Genomic DNA, 23,477 nt, shown 5'->3' with positions numbered 1-23,477 from the left:
TACCTCCCCAAAAAAAATACAAAAAAAATCACCGAAAAATGTTGACATCAACTGAAAATTCAAATTTTTATAGTGGATCTGGAGCGAAGAATTAAATTTCGGGATCCCGGATGGGCTGCATAAAATGGAAAGCCAGTGGGATGGGATGGGGATGCCAAAGAGCATAATTTATAAGCAGCAGTCATAGCGCCTCAATTTTGTTGTCATGTTGCATGCAAATGAGTTGAACGAAAGCCAAGGGACTGGCGGATATCGCATAAAGTATCGTGCCGCAGCTCCTGTTGCAGATTGAATGCTTGCCAGGCACAGGAGCAGCCCAGCAGCCAACAGCGAATGCAACTTTAAGTCAATTTTTAGCTGGAAAAAATACCCTTGGCTCCACAGGCGGTACTTGTCTATGCCCTTTCAAGGAGCCGTAAAGAGGGAAGGTCGTTTTTAACCCAATTTAAATATTATTCCATTTATTATTATTTCATTAAAGTCATAATGTATTGTATTTCAAAGTCATATATGATAAACAATCCGGTTTAAAATCAGTCCTAAAAGTGTAATAATATTTTCAATATTCTTTATTAAATAATTTGCATAATAGAGTTTAAAGATAATACTTGCCATTTTTTTTCAAATTCTTTAACTGGGTATCCTACCACTGGGTATTCTAATGACCTTCAAGTCCTTCGTAGGCAGTAAGTGTATTATTTTATGTCCTTATAGTTTGCTTTGTTTAGCTTTCCTTTTTTTGTATGCAACCACTTGGCGAAATAACATAAATTTCCGCATCCTTCCCCCAAACACTTTACTTATTATGTGTTTTTCTTTGCGCTTAGCTTGAATGAAAGGACTTGGAAAGTAAATGCAAGGTAGGAAGAGGAAAATGAAGAATGTGCAACAAAAGGGGCAGAGTCAGGCAGCTGACTGACATAGTTTTCCCCCAACCACTTGGTAATCGGTACTCGAAAAGGATTCAAGTACTTATCACTAAGATTAATGTATAAAATAGGGATAACATTTAAGCCCATCTAAAAGAGGCCTATGCAAAAGGCAAAAGCTTGACCGATTTAAATTAAATCATTAATAACTACAGGGTATTTAGAGTTCCCAACTGCTACTGTCCTTCTGCAATCCTCGGTTTCCGACTCAAAGTCTTTACTTGCTGTCGTTGCCTTGGGCCTGGGAAGCATTGAAATAAATCTGCGAGAGTTCCTTAGTGGAAAGTTTTCTTCTTGGCCGATGCAAAGTGCAGTGCAGTACATATCTATAAGGCTGGGAGCTAGGAGCTGGTAGCTGCGAGCTGGGTGGCGTTGACGGAATGAGGAATGCCTGGTCGTCGTCGTAGTCGTCTGCATCTGTGTCTCGCCGGGGGCCAGCCAAAAGTGTTATTTACCTTTTCTCTTTGTTGGCAAATGCCTTGGGGGAAACTATGCAAAGTTCACTTGCAGCTCTGACTCTGACTGACTCTCCATTCTTTCGGGCCTCCGCTTTTTCACCTGCACTTTGCTTAATGTTTGTCCTGCATAATTAAACAATTGCTAGGCAAATTGTTGCAGCTTCTTGCAATGCCAAACAAAGGGTTCATTTGGCCCAATGACAGGAGGTGATCAGGGAAATGGCAGCCGCAGGACAACGAGGATGAGGACGAGGCAGAGCCGAGGCTTTGGTACTTTAGCAAAATTATATTCCAGCGTCTCGAACGTAACTGCTGGCACACATTCCTGCCAAAGATGTTGGCAAACATTTTAAAAGCAACTTAGAATAGCTATTGGCTCAAATGAGGGTAATTAAGTTTAGCCAAACAATTTGCCAACGACAGGCGAACGTGGAGCGAGTCGAGGGCGGCATTTGGCCAGCTCTACTTAGTTGCCAATTTGATTAACCGTTAATTAATTTCATTATTAGACAAGGCAAGAGGCGGCTGGCTGGGTGGTAGCATCGTAATTAGTATGCCAAACTTTCCGACAGCCGAGAACGGAAGTTCTCACAATTTTGTGAGAAGTAATTCTACACTGACAATAATGATTTCCACTCGCTTCCAGATGGAATGGAATCTCTGTTGGATTTAAGCACTTGAATACTTGAAACATTTCTATAAGTGCCACATTCATGAAACATTCCCTTATTGTAGCTGATTTCATGCCAAAACTCGTTACATAATTCATTCGTTCAATAAATGTCAAATGAATTGCGATTTTCTAATTTGTAATTATTTGCTTATAATTTCCTCTACCTGACTGAAATGCCATAAATTTTTAAGGCCCAGCCGCAGCTGTAATTTGTGTGGCTTGCCGAAATCGCAGCCGATGGACACAAATGCTGGAAACACAAATTGCATAGTCAGAGAATTTAAAAGGACGAAGGAATAAAAAGTAATCTACAGAGCGCACAAATTGCTGGCCATTGAATGATGCCGAATAAAAAATGCTCGATATCGTCGGAGCGGAGGACAAAAAACAAAACTGTGCTTAAAATTCACAAATAAAAGCTACGTAACGTGCAAGCTAGAAAAACAAGATAGGGGGAGGTTAGTTAGGAGCCAGGATCTACCGGGCCGGCAGGACTGACAGACAAATATGCAAAAACTGTGAATTTGTATTTCAATTTCTGCAAGCGCACAACTTTCGGAACGGGTAGCCGCAAAAACGTAACCAAGTGGACGAGTGGCAGAGCCACCGACAGGTTGAGAAGCTATCCTATAGCCCAACAGTCCGGCTGTCCCGGCATCCCGGCATCCCGGCATCCTTGCATCTCTGCATCCTGGCGAACGTATTCAGTTTTCCCCAGTATATGAAACCGACACAACTGACCGGGGCAGGGCTTTACTCCGAATCCGAAACCGGTGCCTCGACTGACACAGCGCATTTGAAAATTGATCACCGGAACATCCGTGCGCTGACCGGAAATGCACAAATACTGCCGTGATTTATGTGTGCGTGCGTGTGGGTGCGAGTGCGTATATATGTCTGTTTCAGTAACAGTTTAATATTTGGCAATTGTTGAAAATTTGCAAATGATTCCTAGGCACATGCTGGATATAGTTAGGCTTTTAAACATTAAATGATTATATGAACTGAAGTAATCTTTAAGGATTCTTAAGGCTAAAAAAGGACTAATCTCCATCATAACTTTGAAGTGCATCAGTTACGGGGAACTGCCCTTGGCATATATTTATCAATTTTCAGCTGCAATGTTATCTTTAATTCATGAAGCTAAAATTGGATGGCAGGAAGGAAAATTACAATTCAGCAAAAACAACTCGCCCTCTCCGCCTCCTGATTAGTTATCTCGCCTCCAGTCCCCACTTGTCCGCATCTCTTAGCCAACTTTGCGCCACCTGGCCAGGAACATATTTCAGCTGCTAGTTATTAACTTATTTATGTGCCGGCAGCCCAGGCAAGTGAAACCACCGAATGTCAGTCCGGCTATGCTCGGCTTCCTTGTCCTCAGCTAGTTATCCAACTAATGGAAAATTATGTTGTGAGCTGGAAGCGAGCAACTAGCAATATGTCAAGTCTGTCCTAAAGTTTGCTTCAAGTTGTCGCTGGACTGCTTTTTTTGGTCACTTCTCTCTGCCAGCCAGAATTTCTGCTGTCGATTTTTGACAGCTGCACTTCGGGCTTCTCCAAAGTTTTTCCCTGTTCAATTGCTGAAAAGTTCCGCCCACTATCCAGCTTCTAGCTTGGCCACCCACCAAAGTTGGCCAATAACTGACAGGACTTCAGATAAGTCCTCCCGCAGCCTTCAGCTTCTACGACTTCGAAAGGCAATGAAAACATTAATTATTTCTGCTATAACACCAATCCGACAAACCATCCCTACAAGCGGCGAACAATGTCGGCGATAACTCTATAATAGGCATAATTAAGCCGCACAATGTACATTTAAATTATAAATTTATTGAGCATCGAGTGGGTCGCGACCAAAACGACAACATATTTAAAAAAAATGTCAACAAAAGGATTCAAAACAGTTGTTTACTATTTGACAAATAGTTTATTTATGGTTTAAATGGGAATTTAGACAAAAAACGTTTACCACATTAAGAATTAGTGGACTCAGCACAACGGCTATTTTTTATAAGCCCAGTTCAAATATTTAATCAGCAACTCTGGCTACGAAAAAAGGCTCAACGGATGGAGTTTTATGACACGTTTTTCATGACAAAACGCTGACAATTCAATTGAAATGCGACTGCTATGGGCGAGTTGGCCAAAACGGAGTTGCCGTTTCGTAGAAATTACGTGAAAACCCCTCCCGGCCCCCTCAGCCAACCCTCTTGGCCAATTCCAGCACCAACAAATGTAAGAAAAAAGCGGGAAAGGAAAAACAAAACGCTGGGAAACGAAATTAAAACGAGTGCCCGTATCAGGAAAAAATACGGCAGTAATGGAATGGGTGGCATGGGAGGGGCTGTAAGGCAGTCGAAAAAAAATGCAAATATGTATGCCAATGTAAAACAGAAGCTGCAACCGGGGTACCATCATCACATAAAAGTGCCCGAATACGATTCTCCTTCACACCGACCCCGCCAACCATCTAAAAAAAGACAAAGAATTGACATAAAAAATGTACGGATGCAGGATGGGCGGGCAGTAGAGAATAACCCTACTGAATGACATGACTAAAAACAAAAAACGCCAAACAAAAGAAATGATGAGAGTGTTGATGGAAAGCAAGGACGAAGGACTTTGGGAGCGAGGGGCATCGAAGTGGCAATGCACTTGCCGAAAGGATAGAACGGGTGAAGGATAATTCAAAACCAAAAGAAAGCGCAAAATTTTGTGAAGAAGTTCCTACCGAAACAGAAACCCCTCTCGTAAAAAATGGGTTAAACTGGGCAAAAATGGAACTGAGACAAGTGTACTTTTAATTAAAATAAAACAGAAAAAAATACTCAATTAGAGAGAAAACGTAAACCAATAGCAAAAATGAAGGGAAAATGTAAGGGAGAATTAAAGGAAAGGGCTCTGACTAATTTATTTGTTGAACTCAGTATTGGTTCTTATTATTAGTTTGGCTTGACTTCTAGAGAACTTTCCAGTCCCTAAATATCTGAAAATCCGAAAAAAAAACAAGATATTAATGATGAAATTCTTAATGAAATTCATTCAATCACCGCACCATATATATTTCCCATCATTTTCCCTTTTGTTTCTTTATTTCGTTTTCCCTCCACCCATGGCACAAATTAAATTGCGCGTTTGCTCGGTCCGGCGAATATTCGTTTCAGTGCGTTTTATATATAAAATATATACATAAATGTGTATCTTCTCCTTTTGTGCTCTATGGTAAACAGACACATTTATGCGAGAACGCGGGATGCAATATAAAAAGCGACATGCAGCCAATAAAATATTGACAGTCAGTTGACCAAAACGTGGGGAGCAGAAACCTTTATGTAAACACGACCGCGGTCTCAAGCCAACTGTGAAAAAGAGAACAGCACGTCAATGGGGCGTATACGTAATTTTTAGTCGAAAGCGCAGTGACCACACGACGTATGTGCTATTTTCCGTCAGGCTTCCCGTTTTCGCTTTAAATTCAAGTAACATGTCTCGTAACTTGACTGAACAGCAATTTGATGCTCATTAGCTGGATTTAAAAAGGCTTAACTATATTTCAGATGCATAGATTACAAGCTCGCAGTGCAGGATGTTGCCATAAAATGGGATTCATAAATTGCCAGCAGCAGGCCATTATTTATAACTACAACTTGACAGACAGCTTCCCCCTCTCACTTTGCACCATTTTCCCCATCAGATTTATATTTATCTTTTCAGCGAGAACCCCCTTTCCGGGAAAGCAAACAGGTTGGACAGTTAAAAAATAAACATTTCCTTTTTATATAATTTTTTCCTCTAATTGGCAATGACTTAGTTTCGTTTGGGGTTAGGGTCGAATAACCGCTGAGGTTTGCTTTTGAATTACAATTTTTTGCCCACCCTGCTCGCAGCGCACGTAGCAGCTTGAGTAATTTTTAATTATTTGCTCTGCGGCAGCCTTGAAGTTAGTTTGCAGGTTGAACCGGCGGCCCAGTAGACACCTGCGGCGTAATTTCCTACACTTTACAGCATTTTTCATTCACCACCAGCATCTTATCATTTATCAGCAGTTGGAAAAGATCAAAAGCGATGGCAAGCTAGCCATCAAAAGCAGGGATATATAGAGGACGAAAGGACCTTCTACTCCATCCCACCTCCCTGTCATTTCTCACTCCGGCCTGACCCCCTCAATTTTTATCTAAGCCCAGTCTGCTATGTGGGTCGAAAAGCTCCGACTGCCAAGCCATGCCATTTGGCCAAATGAAACTAATTTTGTTGATTGTACAACCGCGGTGTTGGAATGGGCCACCAGCAGTTGCGAAGCTTTATAGCCATCGACAGCTGATATATGGGCGGATGGGGGCGTGGCTTAACGTTTTAGGAGCTCCTGCTGCTGCCAGTTTAGAGAAATCTTTTCTGTCTTTCTTTTGGATGTATCCGGGGCTCAATGAGATACAATCCAAACGAGATAGTATGTGTATCGATAAGTTATTTGGAAGGAGCGGTAAGTTGAGTCATTTGCATTGGACTAACCTTTAAACTTTGATAGCTAGACTTTTAATTAGTACACTTGATAGGGCATCTTTTAATTAGTACACTGCAGTGCAGAATTCAATGAACTTTTTCTCGATCAAAATGTTCAATTGCTACTGAAATTATTTGCCTAAATTGATCGAAATGCCTTTGTTTGACTGAGAAAATGACTTGGACTGCCTAATCGGAGCAAATCAAAATACCCTCCTTGCATAGTTGCTGCAATCAATTGGAATTGCTCCGTCAGGGGACATCATCAATATAGTTATTTCCATTGTCCCTTGCGAGTCTGCATCTTTGACTCCAACCAATCATTGGATCCTTCTGCTCCTGTTTCTGTCCCCTGGTTCTGCTCCTGCTCCTGCTGCACTGCTCTTTCATTTTATGACATTTTATTATACCAATTAGAGTTTTCTCCTTTGCATTGTTTCGAGCTCATGCCTCATGACAGACATTTCCCCGGTCCATTATTCCCATCGGACAGAATTCGCTCGTTGCCTTTATTCTCGATTCTTTTCCATTGTTTTCCTTATTCCTGGTTTTTCCTTCAGTTTTCCTTACACCTATTTCAGCTGATGACTGCTCAGAATTTACGGCTCTCGATTGTGTTTTAACATTTATTCATAGAGTGTTGTCCTGGATGTCCTGGTCCTCCTGGCTGTCCTGTTGGTTCGGGCGCCACTTCACTGAAAATACTGGCAACACATTCCCTTCAAATGCTGCAACACTTGGCCAAGCTAGCTGCTTTTGCTGCTGCTGCTGCTTCATGCTCGACACTCAAATGACATTTACATTTTGAGCACATAATGTAGGTAGAATTTGTTTCCTAGTACATTTTTTCGTCCTTTTTTGTTGTGTGTCCAGGAGAAGCACTCTTGGCCCCGGTAGTTTTTTTCAGGTGATAATTGCATACGGCGCCGTGCTCTCAACAACAGCAACACTACAAGTTGGATGTTGCTGCCTCTGTTGCAATTGCTGCTCCGGCAACTGCTGCTGTTGCTGTTTTTCGTGTTGCCAGCAACTAACAACTTCCTACAGTTGAAGAGCAGCTTCATGGCTTTAATTTTGCTGCAACAAGCAAATTTTATAGGACTCAAGGACACAGTAAAAAAATAGAATCCTTTCGACAGACTCATTGCTTTTGCGATAAGGTAATGGTATATAGTTGGACAATTTGTAGTTCAAAATACTATTGAAATGCTATACATTTTTTCGCAGTGACTCCGTTAGCAAAAACAAATTATTAAAGGCACTACAGGCAGGGAAATTAAAGGGAAGCCTTCTGGCCAACGGCTTAAGCCGTTTATCAAACGAACTGACCAGCATCCTGACAGGCAATAAATTAACGGACCTAAATATAAACAGCTGATACAGTTGAACCTTTCGATGGGTGGGCGAATGGGTCGAGGCAAAATAAAAGCCTACTTCAAAGAGACTGCCATGAAAAGTGGCTTAGCCGGAATATGTATTTTCTTCGACCGCCTTAGCGGAGAAGAGGCTTTTGGCTTTAAAAGCGTTAGCAGGAAACGAAAGCCACTTTAGACGCATGTGATGCGATGATCAAAGGCAAGCCAAAAGCTGAGGGCAAACTTTATTGAACCAACTTTGTTACAGGTGGCTCGGCTGGAAAGAGGTCACAGAAGTGGCAAAAGTGGCAAAGGGGCAAAAGGCAGATTGTGGCCTTAAGTGGCTAAACGCAAGTTGGATTACAGATAAATCAGGAGCAAGATGAGCAGCTAAAAATAGAGTTGCCGAGCAGAAGACTAACAAGATTATGCACTTCACGGCTAGTTGGAAAACTTTTGCGCACAAAGCCATACGACCAGGAAATGTCACTTTCAGTTTTAAATTAAAGCGTAAACGAAACGAATTTCCCCAACCATAAAAAGTTGTTTCATAATAGTTGCAATACTCAGTTGCCAAAAGATGGGCTTGCATACATTGTTAGTGCTGACAGTTCTCGGATTGGGTCTTCTGGGTCAACATCGCGCAGAGGGTGAGTGGGTCGTTTCCTTCTTTTTTTTTACAATTAATTAAATTAAATAAAGAAATATTTAAACAACCAAACATTCCTTGACCTACATATACTGCATTTTTATTAACCCAAAAAGGGCCACTTTGATTTTAATAAGACATGTATTTGGCTTACAGCTAGTTGTGGCGATACCACCCACGACTTTTGGAAAGATGACGGCAAAGTCGATGAAGGCACTTGTAGTCGTCCGCCGGAAACGGCTCAGGAGGAAGCACCTAGCTCGTCAAAAATAAATCCCCTTGACGCTGAAGAATCCTATCCAGAACGCAGCACACAAGATGTTCGGCCGCAATCTTTCATGGATACCATCGTTAAAATTGGTCTTTTTATATGGCAGCTCATAAAGATGTATTTTAATTGGAAATAAATGAACCCTAAACAGTGAAGAGAGGCCTTGATTAAGCAGTGAAAATTTGTTGAGTGTATCAGAATCGAGAGAAGGCTTATCCATCTTAGCCTTTGTTCCACCAGGTTTGTGTTTATTTTGAGGCAGTAGCATTTGTGTTTCATTTTTCTTGTTGTCTAGTTTTAGACCCCTTTGATTGCATTTGCAATCTGAGTTATGAAAACGTTTCGTTTGGCTTTGTTGCTGAATTGTTCTCTATTGTAGCTTTTGTTTACGTTTCTGCCTTGCATGCATTTCACATGAGACGGCAGTTTCCGCTTTCCATTTGGTTTATTGCGAATTTTATTGTTTAATGGTAGTTTATGGCAATCGCCATACACCAAGCCGTGTAAATATTTGTCTGTTCTGGGCAAGCCGCTTTCGTCCTACATCAACAATCCATACGAGGATTCATTTAAAAATGGCCAAGTTGACAAAGGATGTGTTTACTGGGCTGATGACCAAACTACTCAAAAAAAAAAAGGAATAAAGGAAAATATTCAACAATTTGCATACAGATAACTTTATTCACAGAGACAGCTTATTATTTCATAAAAAAAGCTTGTTAATTTAAACACAGACAAAGAGAAGGCTTTTTTATGGGATTTGTTTTTTAAACGATTTTAGATCCCTCACTTAATAGTTGGGCTAAGCAGGCCCAAACCGGCTTATCTTCTGGTCATATTAATCTAAAACAAAAGTTAATTATACTAAATAAAGCAGGGCGACTGCTGTTCGGGCTATTAGGCTAATGGGCTTGCATAAAACTTTGGCCGGCTGAGAACAAACTGGCTGAAACAACAAACAAACCAACTGCAGTAAAAACAAAGCGTGTAGAAATAATGTGCTAAATGAACAAAGCTCTAGTTTTAGTCCTTTTCTGTGAGGGAGTGCAAATACTTGCGAAATACAAATAAAATTAAGTAAAACTCAAACTCAATGGCAGGGCCGGAGGCCAAAACCGAAGCTTTCGACCGAAAAGCGCACCGGAAATTTTTGGAAAGCGTTCAACGAAAAACTCTGAAATAATTAAAAACTAATTAAAGGGGCGGACTGGGGCACGGTCAGGGTAGTGTGGCATGCGGCAAGCTGTTGTAAAACTTAATTAACTAAATGAGAGTAGGAACAACAAGAGCAATAACAATAACGCCACAGAAGTGTGTTGTCCGAGCGTACACACACGAGGCGTATGAGTAATTTAATCATGTTTCATGCTGTCATGACCAAGCAAAGGCGATCCGAAGAGCTGCGTTCTGTTGACACCCACACAATGCAATTTGCGCCACAAAACAAACAAGGAAAGTCTTAGGAAAGTGCAGGAAAATGCATGAAAATGGGGCAAAATACGAGACGGCGAACAAAAGTCAAACAAAGTTATATCCCAGATTGGATTTTCAGTTCTCGGATTTCTTACTGCTCACAAAATGCTTTTAAAATAATATGAATCAGAATAGCATAAATATTTGCAAAATCCTTTAAGACTATATTTTCTTTAAAAACGTTATGAATAATTTTCAATGTAATTCGTGTTGGAGACCATTCATTTATTATTCTCTATTGAGTTTCATTGGATTATAGGAGATCTTAAAGATATCTTTGCATAACACTCCCTATAGCTTTCACTTGTTGTAGCCTCGGGGCAACATACTGGTATTGACTTGGATATTTGCTTTTCCACTTCAGTCGAATCAACCAGTCGTCTCCAGCCACCTTCCTACAGTCTCACCTGGGTCGAGGGTACTCCACGCACGTGCCATCAACCTGGAATAGAAACAAACAAAAACCTAAACCTAGACGCCAAAGAAGCAAGAGTTCCGCACTTCTTTCTTTGCCATCTGGCTTAAGTACGGTGTGTCTGGCATACTGCTGTAAAGCAGAACACTAAAAAAAACTAATAGCGATATTATTTTAAGAATATAAATAACAATTTCATTAAGAAACGCATAATCAAATATGTAATTAAGGTTTGACAACCTTTTCAAATTAATATTGTTCATCTTCGCCATCAAATAAATCAATCCTCGCAATGTAGAGGTCATAGGAAGGGGGCTATCTGATATGCAAAAGCAACTTCATGGCCCAGGCGACTCAGTCTACGGCCACAGAGACAGTTGGCCATTAATGAAAAGTGACAGCTGCATCGGAGGAGATTGAATGCGAAAACAAAAGAAAGCACTGAAGGCTTTCATTTCTCACAAATGCCTGTTCTCATTGTGGGCCACAACTGATTGCCGTTGGCTATAATTCATTTCCGTTGTTGCACTTGTGACCGAGTCCGGATCCGAGTCCAGCTCGTATTCCCATCTGGCACGGCATGAACACTGGGCTCTGTAGACTCGCTGGACTCACATATTGAAAACGTTTTGGCATAGACAAATCTACGCCCGTCCAGGCCCCGTTCAGACCCGTCCAAACCCTTGACTGCAGTCCAACTTGATTGAATGACATTACTTTGCAACCTCTGGCCGCCGACTGAGCGCCTCGGATTCGATTTCTGGCTGTTGGTCGATGCCTGTCTGTCTGCCACTCTCCGCCATTCACCATCCAGTGGCCACTCAATTGGATTTCGGTGCTGGCCATTGTTTGTGGTTGTTGGCCAGAGTCTGCAGTCATATCCTTAATTGGACCGATTTCCTTGTGAGCGACAGAGACCAAGGGCTGCCGATTGGTTCAAATTCAAATAACTTAACTTTGAAGATTCAAATTATAAAGTGTTTGCTGCACTATTTAATTCCTTTTATGGATCAACTTGAAATGGTAAAATGTCAAATGGTATTGCTAGTTTCGGATTTTTGAGGCCAAAGAGCAGCTCACTCGCGTGTATGCGCATTATCATACGGAGTCATTGGCCCAGCTCGTACATTAAGAGATTGGCCCTTCCTAACCCTTTCGTCGGAATGTGTGTCCCATTTCGCTACAGAAATGCAAATTTCTCTAATCCCCCGAAGGTCTGTTGCCGTTTGGATTGTTGCCTTTCGTCCTGTGTATGCCTGATCAAAGTCCAACAACCGGCACATTCAGCTGCATTTGCCACACATTCGTATGCATATATTCCGGTATCTGTTGGCCGAATTGTCCAGGGAAATGCCTTGGCAATCCCATGTCGTAGTGTCATGTGGCTAAACTCTGACCCGACTACTCCAGCCGCAATCCCCGCCTTGGCTCCTCATTAGCTGGCAACTCCCATTGTTGGGGCACGTGTGAGAAAGGATGGTCAAGGATATGGCATCCTCCTCTTCGGAATTATGCAAATTGCTTGAAATTTCGCATTGGATAATTTTCCTATTAGCACGTAAAGCCCAATATAAAAGCACTCTTAATGCCCGAGAGCACGAGCAGTGCCATGAAGTGGCCGTCCAGCAACCATTCTCAACAGTTGTATGAATGCACAAAAAAAAACCATCCGAAATAAAAATAAAAATAAAACAAAAATAAAAAGCGAAACAAATTACGTCGCATTTAATTAAAAATGTAATTACCCATGCTTTGCTACTTTCCCAGCAATTGAAGCCATGCCCGAAGGCCGTTTTCGGAGAATTTCTGCAAATTTAATTGTCGAGTCCTGCTTCCAGGGATGTGGTCACTCACCGATGTGCACCAAATATTTAACAAATTTTATATCCTTCCAGAGTGTTCCATATTTATTTGAAAGATGAACCAGGGGAGCGATACTTGGTAAATCGAAAGCAAAGGTATGCTTTTGAAATAATCTTTGACAGATGAAAATAATCCAAATTTCATTATTTCTTCCGCTTTAGTAACTATTTCGATTGGTACATTTTTATAAAATTCAAAAAATTTCGGAGAAAACTTAAGATTTCTTGACGATGGAGGAGCTGTCGGACGTTGAAAAGTCACTCTACCTCGCCATGAACGAGTTGAATGTCCAGAAACTGGAGGATTTCAAACACAGCTTCGATCAACTGCACAAAAATGAACGTGGAGTGGTAACTGTGAAGGAGCTGGGCTCCATGATACGCTCCATGGGCGTGGAGCCAACTGACGCAGAGGTGGAAGACATATTCAAGGCCTCCGACGTGGATGGCAATGGCGAGATCGACTTCAAGGAGTTCTGCTACGTAATGGCGCTTTATGAACACGAAGAGAAGGACGACAATCTTCAGATATTCAAAATGTTCGACAAAGACGGCGACGGGTACATAACTGAAGAGGATCTTCTTAAGCTGTTGGAGCACACGGACTTGTCCAACAATATACTGGCCGTGAGGAAGCTATTGGACAGTGAGAAAGATGGTCGGATAAGTTGTGAACAATTCATGTCCCTGATGAGTGAGTCCTCCCAGTATCCTCAACTAAACGATATTGCCTGAATATGTTAAAGCCGTTGATTCCCATAAGTTCAATCCTTTCCTATTTACTCATTCATTTTATTCATTCATTTTAAAATCAATAAAATTCCATGTTCTCCAAAAACCAAAACCCTTGCTTTTATCATTTAAATGCGTCAGCAGGCTTTCGAAATATGATCCAAAAAATTATGAGACAAAATATTTAGTCGGTGACAAAATTTTTACCCAGAAACAACGAACCCCTGTTTTATTTTTAAAAAATTTTAAATCCAGGAGTTCTTTAGATTCGACATGGATGATTTCGATTTCAGCACACCGCCGCCAGAAGTGCGAGTCATTCACACCCACAACTTGAATGACGAGCAGGTGAAGGACCTTGAGGAGGCATTTGCACTATTTGACAACGAGGACACCAAGGTAATTTCCATCAAATATCTAAAGGACTGCTTGAGGGCCGTGGCCCACAATCCCCCCGAAAACGAGCTCCAGGATTACATCACCGAAATCGATACGGATAATTCCGGAGAGCTGTATCTCAGCGACTTTCTCTACATTATGTCTAAGAGGTACGAGGGCATGACCCCCGAGGATGAAGTTATACTTGCATTCAAGGTCTTCGACAAGGAGGACAAAGGCTTCATTCCAGAGACCGAATTCCGTCAGATTATAACCAATATGGGCGAGCCCATGGACGAGGATGAAATCGAGGAGTTGATCCGCGATGCAGATGCCAACACCGAAATGAATATTGAATATGTCAAGTTTGTGCAAAGGATGATGGAGACCTAAAACGGGGAACACATACCTATAAAAGAGACTAAAGAAGGTAATAAATACTTTATTTTATTTTTAATATACTTTTGAACTACTTTCATTTAGAAACCCTCAAGGATCTCAAGCAGTTGGACTTAACTCAAAGCATAATTCTCCAAGGTTGACGCAAGAATCTATGGTTTCAAAAGAGATTCCACACGATTGAACTTTATTTTTTATTAAACTCGACTGGAAATTAATTGTTTAAAATACTGAGACTAAGACAAATAAAATTATTAGTACCTTTCATGAATTATAACTTTGTATTTATTTAAATAAAAGTGTTTTTTAATGCCCCTGGTTTTTTACTTCGAAGCAAAAAATGTATCAAAAAAACTAGTTCAAAATCAAAATTAAACCTTTGGTGACCTACAAAATTTTCCAGGTCCCACCCCCTAAGCCTAAGCCATGGATTTTGCGGATTATCTAACTCCGCCGCCCGAGGAGCGAATAATCCGTAGCCACAATCTTAACAACGAGCAGCTCAAGGACCTAGAAACTGCCTTTTCACTATTCGACCATGAAAAGGCCGAGGTAATTCCCATGAAAGAATTGAGGCCCCTCTTGCGGAGCATAGCCTACCATCCCACGGACCTGGAACTGCAGGATATCACCAACGAAATCGATCCGGAGGGCTTGGGGGAGCTATATCTCAGCGACTTCCTGTACATAATGTCGCAGAGGTATGCAAATATGACCCCCGAGGACGAGATCATTGCTGCTTTCAGAGTCTTTGACTTAGAGGGAACTGGGTTTATTCCTGAATCAGAGTTTCGCCATATTATGACAAATCTGGGCGAGAAAATGACCGAGGATGAGATTGAGGAAATAATTCGGGATGCCGACTCCAACACTGAGGGAAACATCGACTACGTTCGTTTCGTCAACATGATGTCCGAGTCATAAGGAACCTTGGCAAGCTTTGCTTTAGGGGGCTGGGAATCTGGATATTTCAGTCTCAAAATCTTTTCCGGCCGGTAGCCTTCATAAATTCCAAAACTTCTCCCCATATCTCCATAACAGCCGTGAGCTTCCTGGAAAATACACACCCCTGGGATAAATACTTTTTAGATACATTTTAATCATGAGCGACCTAACAGAGGAACAGGTGGCCGAGTTCAAGGAAGCCTTTATACAGTTCGACAAGGATGGCACCGGCAAGATCTCCACCCGAGAACTGGGGGCCGTGATGCGTGCCCTGGGCCAGAATCCCACCGAGTCCGAGCTGCAGGACATGATCGCGGAAATTGACAACGACCCGAATGGCCAAATCGACTTCAACGAATTCTGCTCAATGATGGCCAAGCAAATGCGGGAAACGGACACCGAGGAGGAGATGCGCGAAGCCTTCAAGATCTTCGACCGCGATTGCGACGGATTCATCTCACCGGCTGAGCTCCGATTCGTGATGATCAATCTGGGCGAGAAGGTCACTGACGAGGAGATCGACGAGATGATCCGCGAGGCCGACTTTGACGGTGACGGCATGATCAACTACGAGGAGTTCGTCTGGATGATTGGCCAGAAATAGCGGATCAATTCATTTTACATTTTACCAAAATAAAACTAACACGAGGTCACTGTTAAATGGATCTTTTAATTCCATACTTCTCTGTCTTTATATTTACATTTTTATGATTTTTTAAGATTAAATATTTTAGATGAAATCTTTTACCCAATTTGCAACTATAATTTTTTCAGTATTCTTCACTTAACTTTTTTTGTATAAAATTTTCACATTCCGGTTATTGTGGTTGCTTTGAGAATTTTTCCGTCTCGTCCCTCACTGTGTCTCAGGTGAAAACTGCCAACATGAAACACCCCGAGTGGTTTTAGCCAGCTTTCCCCTTTTCAGGCCAAATGCTCTCGCCTCCCGCACACGGCACCTTTGTGGCCAGACGAACAATTTTCCTGTTGCTTAAATTCAATTTGCTTATGCATTAAAATTAAATTTTACTGTGGCCTCACCGGCCCCAGTTCGTCCGCTTCACAGGACGACTCACTCGCAAACGAGACTCGTTTGCATCTCCTGGGGATCGAGAGCCTTGTGTCTGACTTTATAAATATTTCGTGTGCATATAGAACGAGTGTACCTGCCTGCATACATACATAAGTGTATATTTCCAATTTTTCGAGGCAAAAGTTTCGGTTTCTGTTTCGGCCGCATCCCAGACATGTCAAAATGCCAACTTGCTTAATTGAGAGTCCACAAAAACATTGAAACCCAAAACGGGACCTTAACTGCAGTGTGCATCCACATGAAATAAGAACAAAGGACCTGGCAGATTCCAATTTCAGATCTGACATCAATAAGCACTTACGGTGGCATAAATATTATATATAGTCGTACGTGCAAATATACATGTGTGTCTATATTGCTGGGAATCCAACACCCAATGACATCGGCACATCGCCAGCTCACCACATAGACGGCGAGAAGGACGTTGAGTCAGTTAGCAGGGTGCAGGACATTCCGATGTCCTGGCTGCAAAGGAAATTGAATTTGTGGGCAGAGGCCCTGACGGAGCATTCGGGGACATTCTGGGTGGCGAAGGACTCATGAACCGAGGCCACTGCAATGTGGGACAGGATATTTGAATGGCAAGAAAATCAAAAGCAGGCAAGATCAGATCGAAAAGTTTTCTTTGAGCTTGATATATTGGTATTCCCATTAAAGGCTTGGTACTCTTAAATACGGGATTGGCAACTTCTAATCCATATCAATAGCAATTCAAAGACATGGAAATGTATAGTCTTATCTATTAAATTCTAACCCACAGAAACCTCCATACTCATTTTGTTGAGTGTGTCCAAAAAAATCATTTAGCTGGCCAAATTTTCATGCACTTCGAACTCTTTTAGGAGATGCTTTTTGCGGTTTACCGCCCTCGTTTCGTGCTCAGAGTGTCACTTCGATGGGAAGGGGATAGAACACTTCCGCACAGGCACTTGAATGCCCAAAAAGGCGCATGCAAGTGTCGAGGTCCCTGGACAAGGACGAGAGTGTCCTGGCCAGGGCAGGCACACAAATACGAACCGGCCAACATTCACAGTTTGAACTATTCGAGTTATCTGTTAACTCTAATTGGGAGAGAAATGGGCTTGTGTGTGGGGACTTAAATTCGAGTTTGTGATTTTATTACGCATACGCCTAGTGGCGCCGTAAACCGAGCAAGGCTGCGGCCAAGAACCCTTTTTTGTGGCCATAACAAACTTAGCCGCTTAATGGCAGAGCTTTCTCTTTGGGCCCTCAATCAAATGGGAGGAAAAGCTGGGGCTTTTCTATCCATGGAGGAAGTCGGCAAACCCTTTACGGATTAACAGATCAACGCACAAATGACCCGAGCAATCGTCTTGGGCTTTCCTATTCCCTATTCTGCTCTTTTTTCGACCGCTCCTCAGCAGCCATTTCGATAAGGACGAAAGCTTATCGGGGCTGAAGGACTTTGACGACCCAATTAATTCCTGTTCAACAACAAGAGCGGCGGCCGACCGACAAAAAATAAATTGTTGCCACATGCGTTGTTAGTCTACTTTTCATGTCAGGGAAAAGTGGAGTAAAAACCAAGTGAATAACGTACAAAAGAAAATAAAAATGGGAAACTCTTGAATGTTGAGTTAAATTGCGCGGAAAAGTTATGCGATGGCAGGTCCTCTGCGCCTGCCAGTTCCAAGTTTTTTTTTACGGCCCCGCCCTCCGTTTTTTGTAACAAAAAACTTTGCTAAACATTTTATTCCACAGAACTCCGGGCACGTTGGCTTAGCTAGAAACTACTTGAAAATGTAAAAATGTTCGAGCCGGAGCTGAAAAGGCAAACTTGCAGCAACTTTGAAGGCTCACATAATTATGCGACTTGCACTACGGTCTCCTCCAGCCGTGGGTCACCTCCTCTTCCAGTTCGTCGGCCACCTGCTGCTCGTCTCAGTCTCCGCCAGTGCTCTCTACCCCCTTCCCCGATCGGCAGAGCACCAGAACAGGGATTGCTGCGAGGACATGCCCCGAAACTCGAAGGAGGCAGCCACCATCATTGCCCAGAAGGCCGCCAAGGAGGCCAAGCTGGCCTCGGAGTCCCAGCAGCCGGCTGCATTGGCCGCCGCCTACCAGGTGCGCGTCCAGCTGGCCGACAAGGCTGTCCAAGCGGCCAAGGCCGCAGAGGCAGCTCTGGCCGGGAAGGAGCAGATAGTCGAACAGCTGCAGGAAGAGGTCCACGAGGCAGACATGGTCGTCCAGGAAGAAAGCGCCTCCGTGGTAAACTCTCAGGCAAATCTGAACGCGGCTTGCACCTCCGCGAAGCAGGCTAGACTGCTGTTGGAAACTCTCCAGAACACTATTAAGATCGCCGTGGTGGCACTTTCCAATGCCGAGTCAGCAGCGATGGGGGCCAAGGACGAGCTTTGTGAGAAAACACAATTAGTGGAGGCGGCTCGCAGCAGAGCAGAGATCCTCGCCCAACACTTGTGTGCTGCCAAAGCAGACTATGCCAACACGAAAAAGGCAGCGTACAGTGCCGCATGTGCTGCGTCCGAGGCAAGGTCAAAGGTTGACAGGGATCGAAGATCTTCCAAAGGGGACCACCATATAGCCAATGGGTTGCAGGAGCCACAGAAGCAACGAGAACCACAACAGTGGGAGTACAACGAACAGGGCAAAGCTATATTTTCTAATTAAAGACTTCTGTAAAATAGAGGAGGTAGATTATTGCAACCTAGTTTCCGATAATAAATGTCAATTTCAATGCACAAACTTTTGCCAGAAAATTCCTTTCCCGCAGCAGCTTTATTTTAAAGTTCATCAAACCCAGAACCCTGTTCAAATAGAATCATGTGGCACATTGACACTTTGTCGGCCAAGCGCCTTGGGGACTTTCTGCGGCAATCTAACCGACGGGAGCCACAAGACTTTGGAAAGGCAACGCATAGCAGAGCCAAAAAAAAAGGACACAAAACCCAATTGGCTTGTAAAACAATTTGACCAAAGCTATTTCGTTATAACTTTTGAGTTTTGTATTTTCTTTTTCCAATTCCCCTGCTCTCTGTTTCTGTTTCTGTTTCGGGTGACAATGGACCCGGGCGTGACACAATAGGACGCATTACAAAACTTTCCAGCACACGTTTTCAATAATGATTAGTTTCGGGCTCTCATCGGGGAATTAACAAAGGATAAGCGAAGACGTAAAGTTTAAAGTTTCCCGTTCGCCCTCTCCAAACGGCAATAAATACATGTCGGCTGTCAGCGTATTAATTTGGTCATAAGTTGGCAGCTGTAAGGATTCTCCCTGGAGCGAATAAAGTCAATAGCAAAAGGGCTCACCAAGGAGCTGTTTAAAAATGGCATAAGGATATTTGGTGATTTGTGGTCTTTATTGGGAAACAAGATTCCAAAGTAATACATTCGAGTGGCACTTGCTGGCGGAGTTATCAGAAATCGGCAATCAACGGAAACTACTGCTAGTTGGCTCTATGATCTGGCCTAATCTGATGTATCTATAAGATATAAAAATGTGTCCGAATAGCTGCCCAATTTATTGGTCGGCCATGTTTTAGGAGCTCTTCGCATCCGCTGTTGACAGGCAGAGGAAAAGGGTTTGAATGGAGAGGCGGCTTTTGTTTCTATTTTTAGTGCGGATTTCACCTAGCTTACCCTAGCTTACACTCGGAGAAAAATATATGATTTTATGAAATATATTAATATTAAAAACAAACTGTATATATTGATAAATTTATTAACAGTTTGGTTAATAAAAATTATTTGTAATATTAAGTCAAGAAACATAAATGTTGATGTCTCGGTGCACAGGAAACTGCGGCTCTTTGGGGCGCATTAAGCCGCATGTGGGGGAATCATAGCCGGAACAGAACCATTCGGCTAGCTCCCATTCTAGGCATTCAGCTGCCAGATGCCATTGCCACTGCCTGGAATTCCACTCCACTCCGCAGCCATTCCGAATATTTGCTGACACTTTAATGCCAAAGCAATCTGGCAAGTGTTGATCGCTCCGACAACTAAATAAACTACTACCGAAAGTCAGGCGCAGGCCCAGGACAACCAAGCATCTGTGGCCGGCAGTGTCACTCAACGGCATCAGCATAAACCACAATGCCACGCCCCCCAATCCCAAATCCTAGTCACCGCCCCCCACTCGTCATGCCACAAACTGGGCCAAAATGTATTCATTTCAACACTCCAATGCGAACGGAGGGAGTTTTTGTTATACCGAGTCCGGCTCTGGGGTCTGGGGTTTGGGGTCTGGGTCCGGGTCCTTGTCCGGTTCTCAGTTCTATTCCGGTTTCCAATTTGCGTTCCTGCGTATTTTGGGGAAACAAATCAAAACAAATGAAATGAAATGAAATCAATTCAATGAAGCAAATCAAATTTCATGCGTATTTCGTCGCTTTTTCCTTCTGCTCGATGCCCGATACTCGACACTCGATGTTGGACAATAAAAATTTTCGGCCTGAAATCGAAACCGAAACCAAAGCCGAAACTGAGTAAAATCAAATCTGTTGCTGTTTGGCCCAAAAGTTGCGGGAAATATTGTATTTATGGCTGGGAATTGTTCGAGGGGGTGGCTGTTAACGGGAAATGGGCGTTAAATTTGTGTGTGTGTGTGTGTGTGGGGGTGGTCATGGCTATCGCCATGGGCCATAAAAATCTCTGGCAACAACATAATTTGTGGAAGTTTTCTTCATTTGCCCCATCTTTTGGCAGTATTCTCTCGATTTCCTTGTTCGGGCGTGTGTATTGTGCCTGTGTGACTGGCATGCAAATGAAAATCGACAATGGCATAAATTTTTCGGGTCTTAAATTGACTTTCGAACAAATACAAATGTTGCAACTCGGTTCAGATCCTGCCGAGCTGTCAATGCCACTGCCTCACTGCCTGACTGCCGGCTAGTCGCCAAAGAGTCAATTTATTCCGCTCAGCTGGAGGCAGATATCATCGCATATCATTTACATTTTCACGTGACGGCACCACCACCACCACCACAGTAGCACCTATGAAAACTCTCGAAGGCACCATCCGGAGGTATTGGGTCCCATTACTATTCACTTTTATGGCAGCGAAGCCTCTGATATTTGCGCATTAATTTCATATCATTAAACATTTTCCGGGGTATTATTATTTACCAAACTCCCAGAGACACGAGAGTGGCAAACGTACTGCAGATGGCGACCCGACCCAGTCCCAGTCCCACAGTTAATTGGAAATGTATTCAGGTGGGTGGTCCTTGGGGCGATCATGGGTTAAGCGCAATGCTCTCGGTTGCGTATTGAAATTTATGCGAGTAGCCAACTCTGAATGGGGAAATGTGTTTGTTTAGTTTAATGACGGTTATTATATTTCCACTGATTAATTATGGCCAATGATGCTCTCGATGACGGTAATGGTCCAGTCTGTTTGTTGTTTTTCTGGTTAGGCTATTAGCTTGATTAAAGGTTATGAATATTGATTAATAGCTTGCTCTTTGATTAATCAGGCCTTAAAGCAATAGTTACATACCTTTGTTTTTCTAATAAACTTCTGAAAAATTATTGCTCCATTTCCCAAATACTATCTTATACACCAGATGTCATTATGTAGTCCCCTAATAAATTGCAGGTCCCTCGACAACTACAACTTTTACGCTGGAAAAGTTTCCTTTCGAAAATGTTACTTTGTCGGGGATTTTAATAAAAATACGCCAGAAAATAAAACTTTCCCGCTAAGCAAATGCACCCCAGTGGTACTACAAAGTTTATATAATGGGTTAAGGAAAAATATTAATTTTCCACAACACTCCGGCAGGGAAAGGGTTTTACTGCTTCACTCCCCGCCGAAAAAAGTATGAAAACTCATTTAACAACTTGAAAGGGACAAAAAAAAAATAGGGGACACAGAACAAAAACACATCGCCAAATGCAAAACTTGTGTTGACACGACAACTGCCCCACCCAAGTTCACCCACCCATCCGACCAGTCACCGCCCACCTGGCTGAGCTTCTCCGCCCGGTGTTTGCTGATGTCTCTCCGTGCAAGTGGATTACCGGAAGGATGCACTGCACACACAGACAAAGTGTGGCTGTTTCTTTTACTGTTGATGTTGATGTTGCTGTTGGTGTTGCAACGTTGCTTTCGCAATTTCACTGACGGCGTGACAAACTTCGCACGTTGCACAAAAGACGGTGGGAGAACTTGAGAAGATTACTCAACGGCACCCCCAGCTCCGTCCCCTGCACCCTGTGGCTATATTTCCAGCGTTCCATTTTTTTTATGTGTAACACAAACCCGGTACTTAGTGAAAAGTGAAAAACCAGTGTAACAATGTTGAGCTTTTAACGGTAAATTGTTGCAAGAGCAAGACCAAAGACAAAACTTTCTTTTTCCAAATGAACAACAACAAAGTTGAATGAGGTGAGGAGGTCGCCATGCCAGGTGGTGGACTGGTTGGATGTGTCAAGTAAGTGCAATGCTTCAAGTTGAAATTTATGCAAAGTGCGCCAGTTTAGGGGAGAAGTACTTCAGTAGTGCCGAGAATCCCCCAACCGATCCCCAGACCTTTTGCGTTTTGAAAGAATCTTTTTGTAGTAATTGCATGCGAGAGCATTTTTTCTGCTTCGACAGGACTTTTTTGCACAAAAGTTTATCTCAGAAATAACAATCTAAACAATAGAGGATGCACTGTTATTATAATACTCCATCTTGAGACTTTGAATTTAAAGATTTCTCTGAAACTCTCTATTATAAAACAAAAATCCATTAAAAAGTTTAATCTAAGCTGTGGTCCGGAATAAGTATCTTTAATATATAGAATAATTTTCAATGTACTTTTTTTTTCAAACCGTCGTCTGTAACAACGAAATGACAATCTACAAGAGAAACTAAATGGAGCTTCACCCCAGTTTTGTCAACATAATCAAAATTTCTTGCTGCTCCAAACTTTTAATAAGGATCAAGTTGCCAACAAATAGCTGCAATAGCACCAGCTGCAAGTGAAAGCCAGCTAATGGCCAAAAGTCTGGCTAGTTTCGCCCTTTAAGACAACTTGGCCAGCTGGAGGAGAAAAATTAAAGACACTTTCAGGACACTTTCTGGAAGGGACCGGCCAAGCTGTCAATTGTCCGCAACTTTCGGTCGGGGGGCCATCACATCGGACCGGACCAAAAGCCAAAACCAATGAAATGCCACACAACTGACATGCTGACTGGCAGCCTAAGCGCTTCCCTGGCTCCTTGGCCAGGACATCCTGCTGTTGCTACTGCTCCCTTTGTTGCTACCGTTGTTGTTGGTGCTGTTGTGGCTCCAGCTTCAGCATCAGTTCCTTCCACTGCCACCGGGAACAGGGTATGGACCTGGCTTTCCGTCCGGGTCGCAATGAATGACATG

General features: G+C 42.7%; 6 protein-coding genes across 7 annotated transcripts; all 6 read left to right on the top strand.

Moving 5' to 3' along the window:
• The first annotated feature begins 8,470 nt into the window (after window positions 1–8,470).
• On the top strand, window positions 8,471–8,990 carry LOC26514428. Its single transcript, XM_014911801.3, has 2 exons — window positions 8,471–8,565; window positions 8,721–8,990. Exons 1-2 carry the CDS (start codon window positions 8,496–8,498, stop codon window positions 8,969–8,971), a joined length of 321 nt encoding a protein of 106 aa, XP_014767287.1. The 5' UTR covers window positions 8,471–8,495; the 3' UTR covers window positions 8,972–8,990.
• Window positions 8,991–12,547: 3,557 nt separating this feature from the next.
• Window positions 12,548–13,429, top strand: LOC6499563 (calmodulin). Its single transcript, XM_001954332.3, has 2 exons — window positions 12,548–12,681; window positions 12,748–13,429. The coding sequence occupies exon 2, from the start codon at window positions 12,817–12,819 to the stop codon at window positions 13,318–13,320; it is 504 nt and encodes a 167-aa protein (XP_001954368.1). The 5' UTR covers window positions 12,548–12,681; window positions 12,748–12,816; the 3' UTR covers window positions 13,321–13,429.
• A 36-nt stretch (window positions 13,430–13,465) lies between these two features.
• LOC6499564 (calmodulin) lies at window positions 13,466–14,360 on the top strand. Of its 2 annotated transcripts, none has more exons than XM_001954331.4 (2): window positions 13,466–14,125; window positions 14,179–14,360. In XM_001954331.4, exon 1 carries the CDS (start codon window positions 13,591–13,593, stop codon window positions 14,086–14,088), a length of 498 nt encoding a protein of 165 aa, XP_001954367.1. In that variant the 5' UTR covers window positions 13,466–13,590; the 3' UTR covers window positions 14,089–14,125; window positions 14,179–14,360. The 2 variants fall into 2 exon arrangements, with proteins under 2 accessions (XP_001954367.1, XP_044572699.1); XM_044716764.1 differs by having other exon boundaries at window positions 14,190–14,351.
• Window positions 14,361–14,467: 107 nt separating this feature from the next.
• On the top strand, window positions 14,468–15,719 carry LOC6499566 (calmodulin-related protein 97A). The gene has a single exon (XM_001954329.4). The coding sequence runs from the start codon at window positions 15,197–15,199 to the stop codon at window positions 15,641–15,643; it is 447 nt and encodes a 148-aa protein (XP_001954365.1). The 5' UTR covers window positions 14,468–15,196; the 3' UTR covers window positions 15,644–15,719.
• Window positions 14,521–15,018, top strand: LOC6499565 (calmodulin). The gene has a single exon (XM_001954330.4). The coding sequence runs from the start codon at window positions 14,521–14,523 to the stop codon at window positions 15,016–15,018; it is 498 nt and encodes a 165-aa protein (XP_001954366.1).
• Window positions 15,720–17,833: 2,114 nt separating the features above from the next.
• Window positions 17,834–18,856, top strand: LOC6499567. The gene has a single exon (XM_001954328.3). The coding sequence runs from the start codon at window positions 17,960–17,962 to the stop codon at window positions 18,779–18,781; it is 822 nt and encodes a 273-aa protein (XP_001954364.1). The 5' UTR covers window positions 17,834–17,959; the 3' UTR covers window positions 18,782–18,856.
• The last annotated feature ends 4,621 nt before the right edge of the window (window positions 18,857–23,477 follow it).

Source organism: Drosophila ananassae, chromosome 2L (assembly GCF_017639315.1).
Source record: "Drosophila ananassae strain 14024-0371.13 chromosome 2L, ASM1763931v2, whole genome shotgun sequence".
Lineage (NCBI taxonomy): Eukaryota > Metazoa > Arthropoda > Insecta > Diptera > Drosophilidae > Drosophila > Drosophila ananassae.
Note: the sequence above shows the minus strand (reverse complement) of the source record. Positions and strands in the feature narration are given on the sequence as shown.

Bases quoted from the DNA above. Each gene is read 5' to 3' on its own strand.
- LOC6499565 (XM_001954330.4), top strand. From the start codon at position 14,521: ATGGATTTTGCGGATTATCTAACTCCGCCGCCCGAGGAGCGAATAATC.
- LOC6499567 (XM_001954328.3), top strand. From the start codon at position 17,960: ATGCGACTTGCACTACGGTCTCCTCCAGCCGTGGGTCACCTCCTCTTC.
- LOC26514428 (XM_014911801.3), top strand. From the start codon at position 8,496: ATGGGCTTGCATACATTGTTAGTGCTGACAGTTCTCGGATTGGGTCTT. The intron at 8,566-8,720 runs GTGAGTGGGTCG...TTTGGCTTACAG, and splicing joins GGGTCAACATCGCGCAGAGG to CTAGTTGTGGCGATACCACC.
- LOC6499566 (XM_001954329.4), top strand. From the start codon at position 15,197: ATGAGCGACCTAACAGAGGAACAGGTGGCCGAGTTCAAGGAAGCCTTT.
- LOC6499563 (XM_001954332.3), top strand. From the start codon at position 12,817: ATGGAGGAGCTGTCGGACGTTGAAAAGTCACTCTACCTCGCCATGAAC.
- LOC6499564 (XM_001954331.4), top strand. From the start codon at position 13,591: ATGGATGATTTCGATTTCAGCACACCGCCGCCAGAAGTGCGAGTCATT.